Below are 16,016 nucleotides of genomic sequence, written 5' to 3' on the forward strand. Positions count from 1 at the left end.
AGAAGACTGTTGTCCTTGAAGTATCTAGGTGTTTAGACATGGATTGAAAAGAGCAGGAAACAGGAGATCTTGGTTGCTCTTTGAGATCTGTGGACAACTAAATGTAAAACATTTCCTGGATTTTGGGTAATACTAGAGCAAAAAGCCTGGCTTAATATTTTATTTTGAATCATTATTATGAAAGCACATATCCAAAAAATAATATAATTTGTATTAGAATAGGATCTTTTGTAGCAGAGACGAGCATTGCTATCCTATCTTCTTGATTGAGAAGTTGGATCAGAGTTCGTGTATGGTTTCCTATAGAGTCATAAATAGAATATGAATCTTCCAACCCTTAATTCTACTGATACCCATTACATCATAGCAATCCCCTTGCTTAGAAGTGGCTTAGTTTTTCTTAGTAAAAAATTTTGAATAAGTTAATTTAAGGCACAATGGATCTATTCATTTGTTGGATAGAGACTTTATGATCTTAATTGTTCCCCAGGAATTAGTATGGGCATTATTAGAAAATATGTTACCCCTTGGTCTTATTCTGTCATAGAGTGAGCATTTTTTTCCTCTCAATCTGCCACTCTAAAAAATAAGTTATAAGTTATAAGGAAGTGTTTGCTCTATTATGTTATACTCTGAATTCTTTAAGAGGTAGGACCAGGTAACCCAGGCTGATGCTCAAAGAGTGAACTAGTTTATGATATTGCTAGTTAAAAAAATGCACTCCTACTTTTATTTTTTTTCTAGGTGGAAGGCCACTCAATCTTTATATCATTAGTTATATATCTTGGATACATATTATTAATCAGAATAAAACATACCTTTGGCAAGTTGAAAATACAAGGACCTAAAAGAGTGACATGTTTATCTAGAAAATACAAGGAGGCCTTCTTCTATATAATATAAAGAACGAGTTAATAGAATTAGTTTCAACATTTAAATAAATTTGGCAATAGAGTAGTTAATAATAAAATAGCTGACCTTTTCTCCCCTTTTGTGGGGGATAGGTTTTTTAACATTAGCTCATGACTTTCCAGATGAAGGCCTCCAGAAAGCCACATTGACTCTTAATCTGTCATTAGAGTGATAAATCCTTTATAGTTAGTTACCTATTTTGGTGATGGGAAGTATATATCGCCTCCCTTGTGGTCACTAATTGACGTCTAATATTGAAACTGTTCTTTCCTTTCTTCTCTTCTGAATTCTGTGTTTACAGCAAGCTACTGATGTTGAAGTGGGAACTGACCTTGTCCGTTCAGTCACAGTGAAGGTATTGTACCATGGTTGCAAAGAATGTTACACATTTCATCACACCTGTCACTGTTGTCACCCTATAACTAGCTTAGGAAATGTAAAACACTTGAAATGTGTAAGTTTTCCCTAGCTTTGGGTAGTGAATGGATAATCTTCGTTGTTTCCTATAAATATAAAACTGATAATTGCCTTTATAGCAATATGTGTGTAATATAAACAATTGTCATGACTCATTCCTACCATTATTTAAATGTGTACTATGTTCTGGGGTCTTTTTCTAGAAGCAAAATTATCATTTTAAATATGCTAAAGGAATTGTGTCATCACCATTCATAATAGGCCAACCAGTTGATTGCAGCATCATACATATATTGGGGAATCATATGAATGTTAATAATATCTTTCCACTTTGTATGATTATGTGTGTGTTTGAAAAGAATTCCCAGTCGTCTATCTGCCATAACATTAGCTTTAAATGGATGTATTTATAGTAAGAAAATATTAAATGAAGAAGCCACAAACTAGAGTAGTGACAAATTGATAGTCCTAAAAAAATAGAATATGAAGGATGTAGTTTTGGTTAAGATTTTTAGTTCTGTCATTGTAGAATTTTAGAACTAGAACTCAGATGTGGAACCCTCTTAAGGCATTTAGATTAAAGTGTGGTAATCAGTCAGCACATTATTAAGCTGAAAATATTTATCACTGCCCAGACCCTGGAGCCAGGAAAAGTTGTGGATCTTGGCGATTCTCGTAGTCAAAACTTGGACGGGGCTTTATATTTTCTTAGATTATGGGTTGCTGTCCTTGGAGGGGCTTGACAGGGCACCAGGCTTTACCAATTGTGTTCGCTTACACTGGACCCAGCGGGTGGCCCAAGTGTGGGGATCTTTGGTAGAAGCTGAAGGGAGCCCAATCTTATAACAGTTTCCTAAGCTAATTTTTTTGGATTCTTGCCACTGGAAACAAGGGTGATTTTCCCCCAGTCTCACTCTCCCCTATCCAATCAAAGGCTCTATCTCATTAATACTTCTGAGTCTGGGAAAGCATTGGTGGCAAGAAATCAAACACTTAAGAAGAAAAAAACCATGCAGAGTTCCAGGAATGATCTGTAGACTTTTGCGTAGGGAAAGCTCTGTTATATCTAACTAGTGATATTGTTCAGATACATACACATAATAATTCAGGAGCACACTATAAATTGCAAAAAGAATTCTGGTACCTAACCCAGATAACATTGCTTATGCTAATTTTTTCCCCAACTCCTGCTTATTGCTATAAGTAAGCACGCTTTCCCCTTGCATGCAGTATTAGACTTTTGTGTGTAATACCCACCTTAAAATGATGGCATGGCACTACTGGAAAATTCTCCTTCATTAGTGGCATTTACTGTATTTGAGAATGAATAAGTTACAACTCTCTTCCTTATTGCTGTTATAAGAGCATGAGAAAGAATGCAACACACAAGGGTTGCACAGAATCAGCTGAACTTACACAGCAGACACAGTGACTTCCTAATTCTGTCTGGCAGTTTTTGTACAAATTTCTGTTATAAATCTCTCCTTATAGCCTTTTATAACAACAGCAGCCAAGATATATAACCATGCAAGTTTCCATCATAATAAATCCTGTTAATTGAGAAATTTTTTCCATCCGTTCCAAGTGAATGAAGATGTGGCTACCTTGAGTATGCGTACATGATGCGTGACCATCTCTTCCAGGCGACTAAGGCAGGGTCGTTGTTTGTACTTGGCCTTTGGAGTCATGTTTGTAGATCTAGGATAAAAATTTGCTATTATATTTCCTAAGGATCTTATTTCATTTTGTTAGAAGTGGAAAATAGCGTGGAAAATTCTCATATTATTGTTTTATATTTTCCCCTTAATATTCTATAATTATTTTTCTCCTAAAATATGAGGTTTACGATCTTGCCAAGCCTTTAACTCTTTTTTTGGCTCAAACACAACTCTTCTTTGTTACTGTAGTTATTTTCATTATACATCTCCTTGATTCACATTTGAAAGTGCCTAGCCCATTGTTGGGGTTCAGTAAATCTGTGTGTGAGAGCTATCACGATCGTGCATCTGAACCAAACACAAACGCTTCTTGTAACAATGTAAAATTGTGCGATTGTTGTCTAAGTAGACATTGTTATGCCAGGCAGAGTCAGAATGTCTGCTCTCTTACAAATGGCTTATTACTACCTTAAGGATTTTTCATTTTCACTTTTAAAACTGAGCTCTTGTGGGACGTTCCTTGGTCATAGTTTTTAACTCTCTTGCACATATTAGCTTGATGGTCTTGGGCATGTTGTTTAGCTTCTCTGAACCTCTATTTTAAAACTGTAAAATGGGATACTTTTTCATTTGAAGAGTTCTCTTGATACTTAACCACAGTTGATTGAGAGCATGGGCTCTGGATTCTGGCAGAAGTGAAGCTGTAGCTCTTCCACTTATAATCAGAGTGGGCTTGGGCAATTTATTTAGCCTCCCTGAGCCACAGTTTTCTCTCCTGTAAAATGTTACTTGATGATAGTACATATTTCACAATGTTGTGAAGATTAAATGAGATAATGCACATAAATAATTCATTAGCATGGTTCCATGAATATAGAAAGCTGCTAATGATTATTATCATTAATATTATTAATTATGTTTAAAGATATGTATACAGACTAGCTTTGTATTATTATTATTAACAGTAAAATATTTAAATTGTGTCCTGTTTATTTAGTGGACTAGCTGTTTGAAAGAATGTTGTCTGTGGTGCTTGTGGAGTTTCTTTTTCCCACAGTTACCATCAAGGTTTTACTAAAAAGGTATTATGTTGTTTATAATGGTCAGATATCATTAAGGAAGCTTTGTTTGTGGCTTGCTGATTTCTCCCACGTGTTCCAAGGGCTTACAAAGTAAAATAGAGGATTCGTTGTTCATTTGCTATGTTTACTGTTTATTTGCATCAAAAGTTGTCCTTTAAAAATTTTACTTTGCAGGTCAAGATCTTTATGTTTAACTTATTTTCAAGTTGTACAGAATACTCGTATCACTTAAAATTAGTACAAAGCATTTACTGAATCTAATTAATATGTGTATATTGTTTGTGGGCCAGTTGTATATTTCTGTATATTGTTTCTTTCTCCATAGTATGTGTGTGTTTATATGTAATTAAAGAGTAGGTGATACATGCCTTTTACTTAAGAGAAAATTCAAAGCTACTTTTCTTAAAAATAAGTATACCCTTGGATTATGTCAGTTAGTAATGAAATGTATCTGTTTCGTATACTAGAATCTAATAACGAGACTGAACTGCTCCGTAGCAAAGGGGCCATACAAAAGAGTGGTTCTCAACTTTGGTTGTACATAGGAATCACTTAGGCAGCTATAAGAATACCAAACCGAGGTCTGCCCCTAGAGATTTGTAACGCTTTTGGTCTAGCAACCCTACCTGGGCAGGTAACTGTGATAAGCCTGGCTTACCATACCAGCCATTTGGATGGACTCATCCAAAGGAGAGTATTCAAAGAGGCTGGGACTTTTAGGAGACAAAATCCAAAGAGAGAATATGCCTAATGGAAGCCAGATCTCTAAGCTTTTTCTTTGATAGCCTGAAAATGACCCCCCTTAGCCCTGTGGCCCAGTAGAGATCCTTGGGCCTAATGGTTTCTACTGACGCTCCTCCTCAGGGTGAGTGAGAGAAGTCCTGGCCTTTTTCACCCACACCCACCCTATTTCCCAGGCAAACAGTTACCCCAGAGTTCTTAGCTATTGATTCTAAGTGGTGTGGGAAGACTTTCTTATCATCACCAAGCAAGGGCACCAGTTTGGAATTGCAGCCAGCTTAGAAATGTGGCAGTAAATATTGCCATTCTTTGATATTTTCCAGAATTAGTTATGTTGTATATTTTTGTGTTAAGTGATGGAAGAAAATGTAGTGCCTTGAATGTGTCTAGACTAGTAAATATCCACCTAGAAAGGAAATTTTTAGAGAATAATTAACTTGTGCAAAAGGACTGATACTGGATAAGTAATTCATGATGCCACATCTATACATGAAAAGAAGAATAAACACATTTAATATTTCATGACATATTTATTTACCAGCCACGAGGGCAGATTTTTTCTTTGCTTTTGATAGAGCATTTTTAAATTGCTTTATTGAGATATAATTCATGTACCTTATAATTCAGTCAAAGTGTACAATTCAATGATTTTTTGTATATTTGCAGAGTTGTGCAACCATCACCACAATTTAATTTTAGAACATTTTTGTCCCCACTAAAGGAAACCCCATACCCATTAGCTGTCACCTCCTGTCCCTTCCCCCTCTCTGCCCACTCCTATCCCTAAACAACTACTAATCTATTTTATTTCTCTGTGGATTTGCCTATTCTGGACATTTCATATAAATGGAATCATACAATATGTGGTTCTTCGTGACTGGCTTCTTTTAGTTAGCATAATGTTTTCAAGGTTTACCCGTGTAAATATAGCATGTGTCAGTACTTCATTTCTTTTTCTTATTGAATAATATTTCATTGTATGGATATACCTTATTTTGTTTATCCATTCATCAGTTGATGGACATTTAGGTTTCTTCTGTTTTGGGATTTTATGAATAATGCTGCTGTGAACATTTGTGTACAAGTTTTTGGGTGGACATATGTTTTCATTTCTCTTGGCATGGAATTTAAAGGCCTTATGGTAAATTTATAATTAATTTTTAAAGAAACTGTCAAACTGTTTTCTTGAGTGGCTGTACCATTTTACATTCCCACCAGCAATATATGAGGGTTCTGGTTTCTCCACATTCTTGCTAACACCTATTTTTGTCTGTCCTTTTGATTATAGCATTTTAGTGGATGTGTAGTAGTATCTCATTGTAGTTTTAAGTTGTATTTCATAGTGACTAAAGATATTGAGCATTTTTTCATGTGATTGTTGGCCATTTGTATGTCTTCCTTGGAGAAAAGTCTATTCACCTCCTTTGCCCAGTTTCTAAGTGGATAGAACATTTTAATCTAATACTTAACGTTAATTTTATGTTTTGTGACTAAATTATTTTTTCTTAGATAATATTTTCTAATTATTTTCTGGTAATTTTTTAAGTAGTTGTGCACTTCTTATCAATTTGGATGAAATTTTATTTTGTATTAATGACAATTTCTGTTTCCTTAGGTCACACTACAGAATCGCGTGGCATTGCAAAAAGCCAAATTATCAGTCTACGTGCAACCACCTTTAGTACTCACTCGTGATCAGTTCACCTTTGAATTTATGGGTAAATGTTTTGTTATAGCTTACAGTTTATCATGGTGTGAGTTGTTTTTAAATTAAAAAAATTTTTATTAGTGTGTTTTTTTCATGGCTATGTTTCTTGCCTGAATGTTGAGACTGGTATCTTCCTGAAATCAATGATTGTGTTGTTTTGCTTATATTTTCCCTCCAAGCATCAAGCATGGAGATTCAATGAATGGTTGTTGAGTTGAAGTAATTACAGACTTCCAAGTGTTTCCCTTAACTAGATGGACCTGTAATTGTACTTAAATACTATAATTTGGAAGGCTTTCTTTATTGGTGTTTCTCTAGTGAGCTATTTACTGAATCAGAAATGTTTGAAGAAAGAATATTGGCTTTGGAGTCTGCCCTGAATTTGAATTCTGGCTCTGACACTCTCTGGATGTGTAACCTTGGATGAACTACTTTACTAATTACTTGGAGCCTCAGTTTTTTTAACCTACCAAAAGGGGATAATGACACCTGTTTTGTAGGACTGTTTTGAGGATTTAATTAGAAAATGAACCTATGTAAGATATCTGTAATAATGCCTATAATAGTAGACAGGTCGTACATGGCAACTTTTAGTGAGATTTCTTTACAAAGACTCTCTCATGCTGTACCTTTTACATCCAAGTTGTCATTAGGCCTGTTAAAATGATTTCTGAATTCTCTTTCAAGTCTTTTTCTTTGTTTACTGCCGCTGTTTAGTTGAGGATCCTCTCTCTTATTCAAGAAGTCAAGAACATCTCTCTCTTTTTTGCCTTTGTATAACCAACCCTTAGCTGAGTGCCTGGCAGATAGTAGGAACTCAGTAATTATTCACTGAATGAGTGAATGAATGTTTGAAGTAACCTTGTAAGTGGTATCCAACGATTGGATTCTCACTCTATTTGCGAATTTTTCACAATACTTCCAATGTGTCTTTCTAAAGCATTCTAAACAATTTATTTTTCCGCTTAAAAACCTCTTAAGGCTCTCTAACGCCGGTTGGAGGTCAGATACATGCAAATAGAAGGCTATGCGCAGTCTGCTAAGTCGCTGCAGTTACATTACATCCATATCCAGTCCCCCCTTCCATTTTCCCCTGCATTTTGTGTTCTAGCCTTGATAAAGTACTATCTCCACCTCCCAGTTCTCTTGCCCTTTTGTGTACCTTTTTCTCTATTTATGCTACCTGTTCATCTGAGTAAAGATAAGCAGTGTGTAGAATGTTAGATGCTCTTGTTCTGGAGTCAGTTCCCAGCTCTGTAGTAGCTATATGACCTTGGACAATCTTCTTAATCTCTCTGTAGCCAGTTTCATCATGTACAAACAATGGGGCAATAATAATACCCACCTAGGTGTCTGGCCTGGTGGTGTAGTGGTTAAGTTCACACACTCTGCTTCGGTGGCCTGGGGTTTGTGGCTTCAGATCCTGGTTGCAGACCTACTTACTGCTCATCAAGCCATGCTGTGGCAGCGTCCCACATGCCAAAAATAGAGGAAGATTGGCACAGATGTTAGCTAAGGGACAGTCTTCCTCTAGCAAAACTCAGGGCTAATCTTCCTCACACACACACACACACACACACACAAAATACCCACCTTATAGGGTTATTGTGAGGATTAAATGAGTTAATCCACATACAGTGTTTAGGACAGTAGCTGGAGAGCAGTATATGCCTAATTTTAATTGTTGTTAATGATTATTGTCCAAAAATTATGTAACTTGTCTTCCTTTTACTTTGCGTATAGCACCAGAGATGACTAGAACAGTAGCCTTTTCTGTTTATCTAAAGGGAAGTTATACACCACCTGAATTGGAGGGAAATGCTGTTGTTTCTTATTCCAGACCAACAGGTAAACATACAGTTGTTCATGAATTTACAAACCCAATTACTCCTTTAAAATGTTTGGAATTATAAGTTAAACGTTTAAGATGGGAAAACATGTTGTAAAATATTATTATATGAAAAAATGTTCTTTTTAGGTATTAGAAAATTGTATGTCCAAATTACTTTTATGTGTTATGAATAATTAGTCATATCTGTTTAGCTGATTTCCACATATAATGTTTAATTCCCTCTTTTCAATTAATAGCAAATATGATATATTTTTATTCCCACTAGAAGGATGGTAACTAGTCCCTGACTTTATGTATTTGAACTAAAGAGAAAAAGCTAATCTGAATTAGTGACAAAGGCTGTTATGGATTACCCTGATATTAAGAGTTTTCAGACACTATCTTAGTGACTAAATAAAACTCTAGTATCTTACATGTTAAAGTATTTAACAACACGTCTACTAAAATTCGATCTATATTTATTCAAGAATCTCTTTAGATTAAGAAGTTTTCTTTAGTTCAGTTGAGATTCAATTATTGTGAATTTCAACTTAGTTGGGTCCAGTTTTATAGTTTTATTTTCCTATGTTGTGAATTCTTCATGGTAACAGTTTGACAATCAGTTGATTGGTAGAATAAGAATAATTAATTGTTACTTTTTTTAAAAAAAACTTGTAAACATTATGTAACTGATAATAGGGTGTTTTGACAATGTCACATTTGTGTTTTTTGAACATTTCTATACAGTTTTCTTAATTTTGAAAGTTTTAGAACTACCTTATACATCTTCCCGCTCATTGATGCCACCTTGCATATTTAGCAATATTTTTGACAATTGTAGTTTTTATTTTGTTTAAGTGACTTTTATGGCTTGTGCCTTGACGACTCTGTGCTCTGAAATGATTTTATAACTTTAGTATGTGTTTTCAAAATCTATTTCTTCTGCTTTGTAAGTTATTTTGTTTTAAATTGTTTTAAAAAATTTGTTTTTAGCGGAGGTGACCACTTTAACCATTTATGTATATTTTCAAAATTTGAGGTTACATAAGTATTTTATATTTAAATGGCTTTGAGAAAGCTGACTTCAGGAAGAAATACAAAACTTCCTATGGGATCAAGGAATGATGGGCTTTTTAGTTGGGTATTTCTGAAAAGAATATTGAAATTTTCAATGTTATTTTAATTTTGAGTTGTGAAATAAAAAAGTAGGAAATATTTGGCTAAACTCCCTAGATCACTTATCATTAATTGAGCATCTCAGTAATCATAGGCATCATTATACTTTTTATTCTTGTTACACTTTGAATAGCAGTTGTAGAGACTGTCGATGCCTTAATTCAACTAATTATTTCATTTGTTTTCAAGGAAAAGTAGTGACACTGTTTGAAAATAAGTTTAAAATAGAGGAGTGGGTTACATAGCAAGTGGACAAAATGCTTAAAAATACATTATAATAGAGTTGTATAGTCAGTTCATGAACTTATGGTTGCACATGCCATTTTTGGTTATTATGCTTTTCTGTAGACAGAATTTAAAAGATTATAAATTATTGCTACACTAAAGAGCATAGGCATTAATTGGTTGAAAGGTACTTAGAAATTAAAGTTAAAAAGTCTGTAAAAGTAAAAGAATACCAAAACAAGCCCCCCCCACCCCAAAAATGACATTACTCCGTAGTATTATCTACCGACTGAAATTATAATGTCAGCAAGACTAACTTGAAATATTAATATTATATATTTGGCCTTTCATTCAGCTTTTTTTCCAAAAATTCGTTTAATGTTCTTGATATCATTTACATATTAGAGTCTGTTTTGCTATTTGGCTAGATTGTATATCTTTAATTTTTTGCTACATTTACACTGGAATAACAAACTTTTATGAACTTCTGAGAATGGAAGTGCAAATATATTGTTATATTTCATTGATTCATGTTATACTCTTCAATTGCGAATTGACATCTTTTTTGGAGTGCCATTTAAATTGTCTGTGAGAATCTTGAATATTTTAATTTACATTTTAAACAGATATGTATTAAATTTGTGTTGTCATTTTACCACAATAATTTGTTACTTTTTTTCTCCCCTGCCCATTTCTTTTTGCATTGCCTGTGATGGACAGATCGAAATCCTGATGGTAAGTGAAAAGATAATTTAGAAAAAAATGAATGTCAGAACTGAAATTTGGTCAATGAGTTGAATTGATATTATACCATGAATGAACTCTTTTTATGGACTGCTATTTTAACTACAGAAACCTCTTTAGGAGGATTCAGTGCCTTGATCCTGCTATGAAGAGGGTAGTAGATATTTCCTCTGATTGAGACTCGTCATTCGTTATTAGTTGTTTCAGAGTCTTGAGAAAGAATGAAGCTCCATGACATTTTTGAAAAAAATCAAAGGTGTCATTGACAACTTATTTTTGTAAGTCATTGGTGATTTACCTGAATGCTCTCTTATCTTATTTTACTTAAAATAAAGAGTAAGGAAAAAAAGGTGTTTGTCACTGAATTCCAAATTGTCTGTTTTCTACATACCCCAATAGATCCACCTCTATCTCTGATCAGAGTGCCATGAGTACTTATTCTGTGAGCCCATTCCTCGTCTTGCTTAGAATTTGTGGGGGAATGTCATCAAGAGTCTGACCTCTTGAACTTGCCTGGTCCGTGTTAATTGTTACCTGTTTTGTTTTCCCCAAATTCTTTATGACTCTGCTATAATACTTATCATTTTATGAATTTCATTGTTTGTTCCTTTGGCTCCCCTAGTAGATTTTGAGCTCTCTGAGAGCAGGGATCAAGCACTCATCTTTGAATTGTGCAGCGTCAGGATGCATGACAAGCACTCTAAAAGTATCCTTCTTTGATTATGTTTCCTCCTAGACACAGACTTAACGTGCTAGTTTATCTTAGTTTGTTAGCTATTTTAACATAAATTTTAGATAATATTAATTAGCAATAATTAAATACATAAACTACTTAATAATGGCAATATTTACTCATTCAGTTTTGGTGATGCCAGCAACCTAAGCTGCATAGTATCTGGGAAGTGAAAATATATTTCTATGAGAAATATTTTAATAAAAGTAAATGTTTAGCTTAATAACATAAAGTATACTTATCAAGTTAGAATTTGAGTTATTAAAAGATAACCTATTATTAATAATGAATAGTTACATTTTAACTTGCCAGACTGCATATAACTAATAAGATTTTGCACTGAATTTTATAAAATACTGTATTATTATTAAAATGATTTGTTTTAACTTTAAAAAAGGTAAAGGTTAGGTTGAACTGGACTTTTCGCTGAGAATTGCTTTGAATGGTAGTAAAACAGCTTAGAGCAACATCCTTTTTGTGGCATAGAATGAAAAGACTTAAAGAATTCCTATTTTTTTAGCAAACCAACTCTTGTCTGAGGATAACACTTAAAGCTAGAATCTCATGTCAGGGAATGAGAAGTGGGTAACAAAAGGATATCCTGTCCTTTTAATAAGGACAATGGCCCATTTTCTGAGGCGAGGGACTTGCAACAGTTTGCTGTGTGCTCAGCAAGTAATGTGTCCAGTACTTTAACAGGGATGAAAACAGATTCCCAGGGCTGGCCCGGTGGCATAGTGGTTAAGTTTGCACACTTTGCTTCAGCGGCCCAGGGTTCACAGGTTTGGATCCTAGGCATGAACCTACACACCGCTCGTCAAGCCATGTTGTGGCAGCAGCCCACATACAAAATAGAGGAGATTGGCACAGATGTCAGCTCAGCAAGAATCTTCCTCAAGCAAAACGAATATGTTAGCTTGGGGCTGATCTTCCCCACAAAAAAAAAAAAAAAAAGGGATTCCCACCAGCAGACTATCTGTAGGCTCAGGGTGGTCCAGATACACTAAGTGAGTCAATATGTGTAACCTTGGGCAAATTGCTTAACTTCTTTGTGCCTCTGTTTCCTTACCTGAAATTGGAGGAACAATAGTACAGACCTAATATGATCGTTGAAGGTTTGGATGAGTTACTACATGTAAAGAAACCTTAACGCACCACCTGGCAGAGAGAAAGTGCCCAGGACGTGTTAGATTTTACTGTTACAGTATTTCACCAGATCTAAGATACCATCAATGCTAGTCTCACCATTACTCTAAATAACGATAAGAAAGAAAAACAAGATGGGGAATCTAATAATAGACCTCTGAAAAAAGCTAAGACACCAAAATGCGATTCCCTTAAGTTAGAATATTCCAGAAATAAAGCTGCCATAAAAAAAATAAAAAATAAAAAAAAATAAAAAAAGTAAAGCTTATTATTGAAAGAAATTTACTCTTTTTTACTATAAATTCAGCCTAAACCATGAGAAAAAAAAAATCGCAATGTATGGAAATTTTAGTATTTAAATACAAAACTAAAGCCAATTTTAATAATCTCTTATGATATATTTTAAAATTATAATTAAGCTTTAGGGAATAGAGTTGAAAAATTCAACTTCACCTAGTAGTCAAGAAAATAATATGTTGCCACTTAGATCTCACTTACACACAAGGCTTCAAATTTCAAAGACTGGTCCATTTTATTGGCCTAATCTGTTCAGGCTGTATTGCAGATAAGCAGTCCTGCTTTTATATGTGGCAAAAGAGTAGCAAACAAGGTTTTATGTTGTCCCGTAAGAGTTAGTCTCCATTATTTCTGCATTAAAGTTACATGACATGGGCAGTGTAAAACATGACTGCAGATGGAGCACAGTACGTAGCCAGACATAACAGGAAAGGATCAAGGAAGTTCTGGCTACTAGACATTGCTACTGCTTTGGGGTTCCTTGTTTTCAATATGAAATGACTCTAGCAGACCCCTGGAAAGAGTTCCAAAGGCATTATATAGATGTGTAATATATAGATATAGTTATTCTACTCGGATACATATGTTCTTTTTTCTTTTTTTCTAGCACATTTTGGTTTCCCTCTTGACAGTGATACTGGGCTCTTGGGTGTGCCAGGTGTAATTAGAATTCTGTTCTTGAAAAAATTGTTCTGTCAGGAGTAATTTTGATGTGAATTTTCTCTCCAAGTGGTAAATCATTTTGTGATTAATTGCACCATACCTAGTTGCGACGATCTATTTCCTCTGGTAGCTAGAAAGGGAAGTGTTTGAAGGAGAGGTGATTATATTTGGTAAAAAATCTACAGAACAGAGTCAGTCTGATGAACGTGTAGGCCAATATGTGAGTATTATAAATGACCATTTTTTTTTCTTCTCTCAACTCAGAAAGTTGAATAAGCCAGATAGAGAGACTGTTTTGCCAACACAGAGAAGATATCGCTGATAGTAGGCAAAATTAGGACCAATTAGGCTCTTTCAACTAAGTTGAAAGCTATTCTACTAGCAACTTTGGAAAGTCTTTAAATACATGTAATTCTGTCCTTCCTCATTGCCGCTACGCACATGCATACACCCACACACACCTCTTTGTGTCTCTGGCTTCAGCTTCTTGGACACAATCGTAGCCTGAAGAGTAATTGGTAGCCAAAGTTACATTTCAAGTTTCTCAGGAAAATGTAAATCTCAATAGAAATGTGCCTCTGGTAAACCCTATATCTAAATACTAGAGATTATATTTTGAAATGCTTGGCTTTTAATTTGATGTGAAGTAATATAAAATACTGGCATTGTAATTTTTCTTTTTAAAGATACAGTCTCCTTAAACTGGTTTCTGAAGAATTTCATACTCTTTTTTTTTTCCTCCTAATGGTAAAACTTTTCAAGTTGCCATCATTTAAAAAATAGCCATAATCATTTTATTAAGTAGGAGCGTCATCATTTTTCAAAGTAATGTTTTCCAAATGTCCTGTGAAACAGGTTTACAATTCCTGGAGAGAAACGAAATTTTGGAGGGGTTCTACAAATCTTAGCAACTGCAGACCATTGCCTTAGCGAGTGATATTGTCATTAACTGACCTAACAACTGTGAATTGAGTTATAATGTATTTCCTTTCTTGGGTTTATTAGTGCTTGCAATCCATTTGTTTTGATATCTGAAAACATATATACGCCATCAGTTTCTTTAGCTCTGAGTTCTTGGAGATTTAGGGTAAGAATCTTCCAATATATAGACTCAGTAACATAAGGCCAGTGTTGTTGATTATGACTAAGTTTTTTTTTTTTTACTGTAAATTCAATCAGTACCTGCTCCAAGTGAAATAAAGGGCACAGTTTTACCACTATTGTTTTATAAGAACGTTTATGCCAAATTTTGTTTGAACAGTTAATTCACACTTTGGTTGAAAGTATATAGAAGATAGCTTTTCTTTGTGTATGTACAGAATTATCAGAAGATGAAACATTGTTTTCCACTATTCTATTCATTAAAAATGAAAGAAATGAAAATAAGTTTCAGTTTCCTTGTTCTTTCCGGACTGCATCTATTAATTAAAGCTGTAATTTATATATTGTAGGGGAAACATATTTAGTCAGTATATTTCTGTAATTTGAGGATATATGGAATATATGGAAATTTCCTTGAAGTTGGAAAAAAATAATGCTTTGTAATATTTTTTTTTGGTGGTGATATTGATAGTTGTGGTTTAAGCAGTAGCTTAGATCATGTTACCATAATATTTTGAGTCAAAACATTTCATCATTGTAAAGTACAAATACACATGCCTCTAAAACCTCACAGAATGTCGGGAAATAATACCCTGGGACTTTTCTGAAGAGACACTAGTTATAATTTGCATCTAGGATTCCAGGAGAAGTGAGTTTAACATCTGTTGGTTATGAGCAAAAAATGAGCTATGTAACATTTGATGGGTAGTAGATTATGTTGAAGAGAATGACAAATATGCTCCACATGCTCTGAAAAAGTATTTAATTGACCTCATATATCAGCATGCTTGCCATTGTTGGGAATCTCTCGTTATCCTAGTGAATAAGTAGTTCTGAAAAGCGTACTCCCAGCCTGAACGGAGGGTAAGCCACACAACTGCAATTGGCATTGACAAAATATATTGCTAATTCTAGAGATCCTACTTTGGGGTCATGTCCCCAGACTTTGTCTCTGCTTTTGCTGTTTTTAAGCTGCTCACTGACTCTACCATAAAGAAATAAAGGAATCAATGTGTGGATCCATCGAGTAGAACATTTTAAGTTTCCCATTTCTCTGCAGCAGTAGACTAAACTATAGGTTTCTGTATATTTTTTATCTTATCCAGTCGGAAATAGAATCCTAGAATAAAAGGAGAGAAAACTAAAGTTGTAAAGTTGCTTTTCTAGATTTATAAGTAGAGCGCCTAATTTGCTTTGGTTTCAAGTTCATTCTCTGAAAAATAGTGAAAGGAATGACTTTTAAAAACTTTTAATTCTGACATAAAACTCTTCATTGTTGTTATTTATTTATTCATTTACCTATTTCAATTTGGCTGTATACATATAGAAAAAAGCTGGCAGTTGAATGACTTTGTAAGCCTTTCAAAATGTCACTTAACTGTGATATGTAAACTTAAATGGATTGAGAAAAATTTATACGAAAGTAATATTCTTAATATTAATGTGTAAAATGACATGAACTTCAGTTGAGAAAATTCTGCTTTCATGCTCATAATTTATTGTAAATTGTGAATTATAATTTGAATCATCAATAAGTAAAAAAAGCTAACGATGTAAACATTTTTTGGGTAGAGAAACTATT

The 16,016-nt window shown here is 34.2% G+C and overlaps 1 protein-coding gene across 3 annotated transcripts in view; it reads left to right on the top strand.

The window, feature by feature from the left end:
- Positions 1-16,016, top strand: part of BBS9 (Bardet-Biedl syndrome 9) — a 428,290-nt gene that overhangs the window by 169,815 nt on the left and 242,459 nt on the right. For all 3 annotated transcript variants that reach the window (XM_014838754.3, XM_014838755.3, XM_070511651.1), the window contains 4 exons: positions 1,214-1,267; positions 6,426-6,528; positions 8,262-8,366; positions 10,471-10,485. In XM_014838754.3, coding sequence (XP_014694240.1) covers positions 1,214-1,267; positions 6,426-6,528; positions 8,262-8,366; positions 10,471-10,485 — 277 coding nt within the window. The remainder of the gene's footprint in view (positions 1-1,213; positions 1,268-6,425; positions 6,529-8,261; positions 8,367-10,470; positions 10,486-16,016) is intronic.

Source organism: Equus asinus, chromosome 1 (assembly GCF_041296235.1).
Source record: "Equus asinus isolate D_3611 breed Donkey chromosome 1, EquAss-T2T_v2, whole genome shotgun sequence".
Lineage (NCBI taxonomy): Eukaryota > Metazoa > Chordata > Mammalia > Perissodactyla > Equidae > Equus > Equus asinus.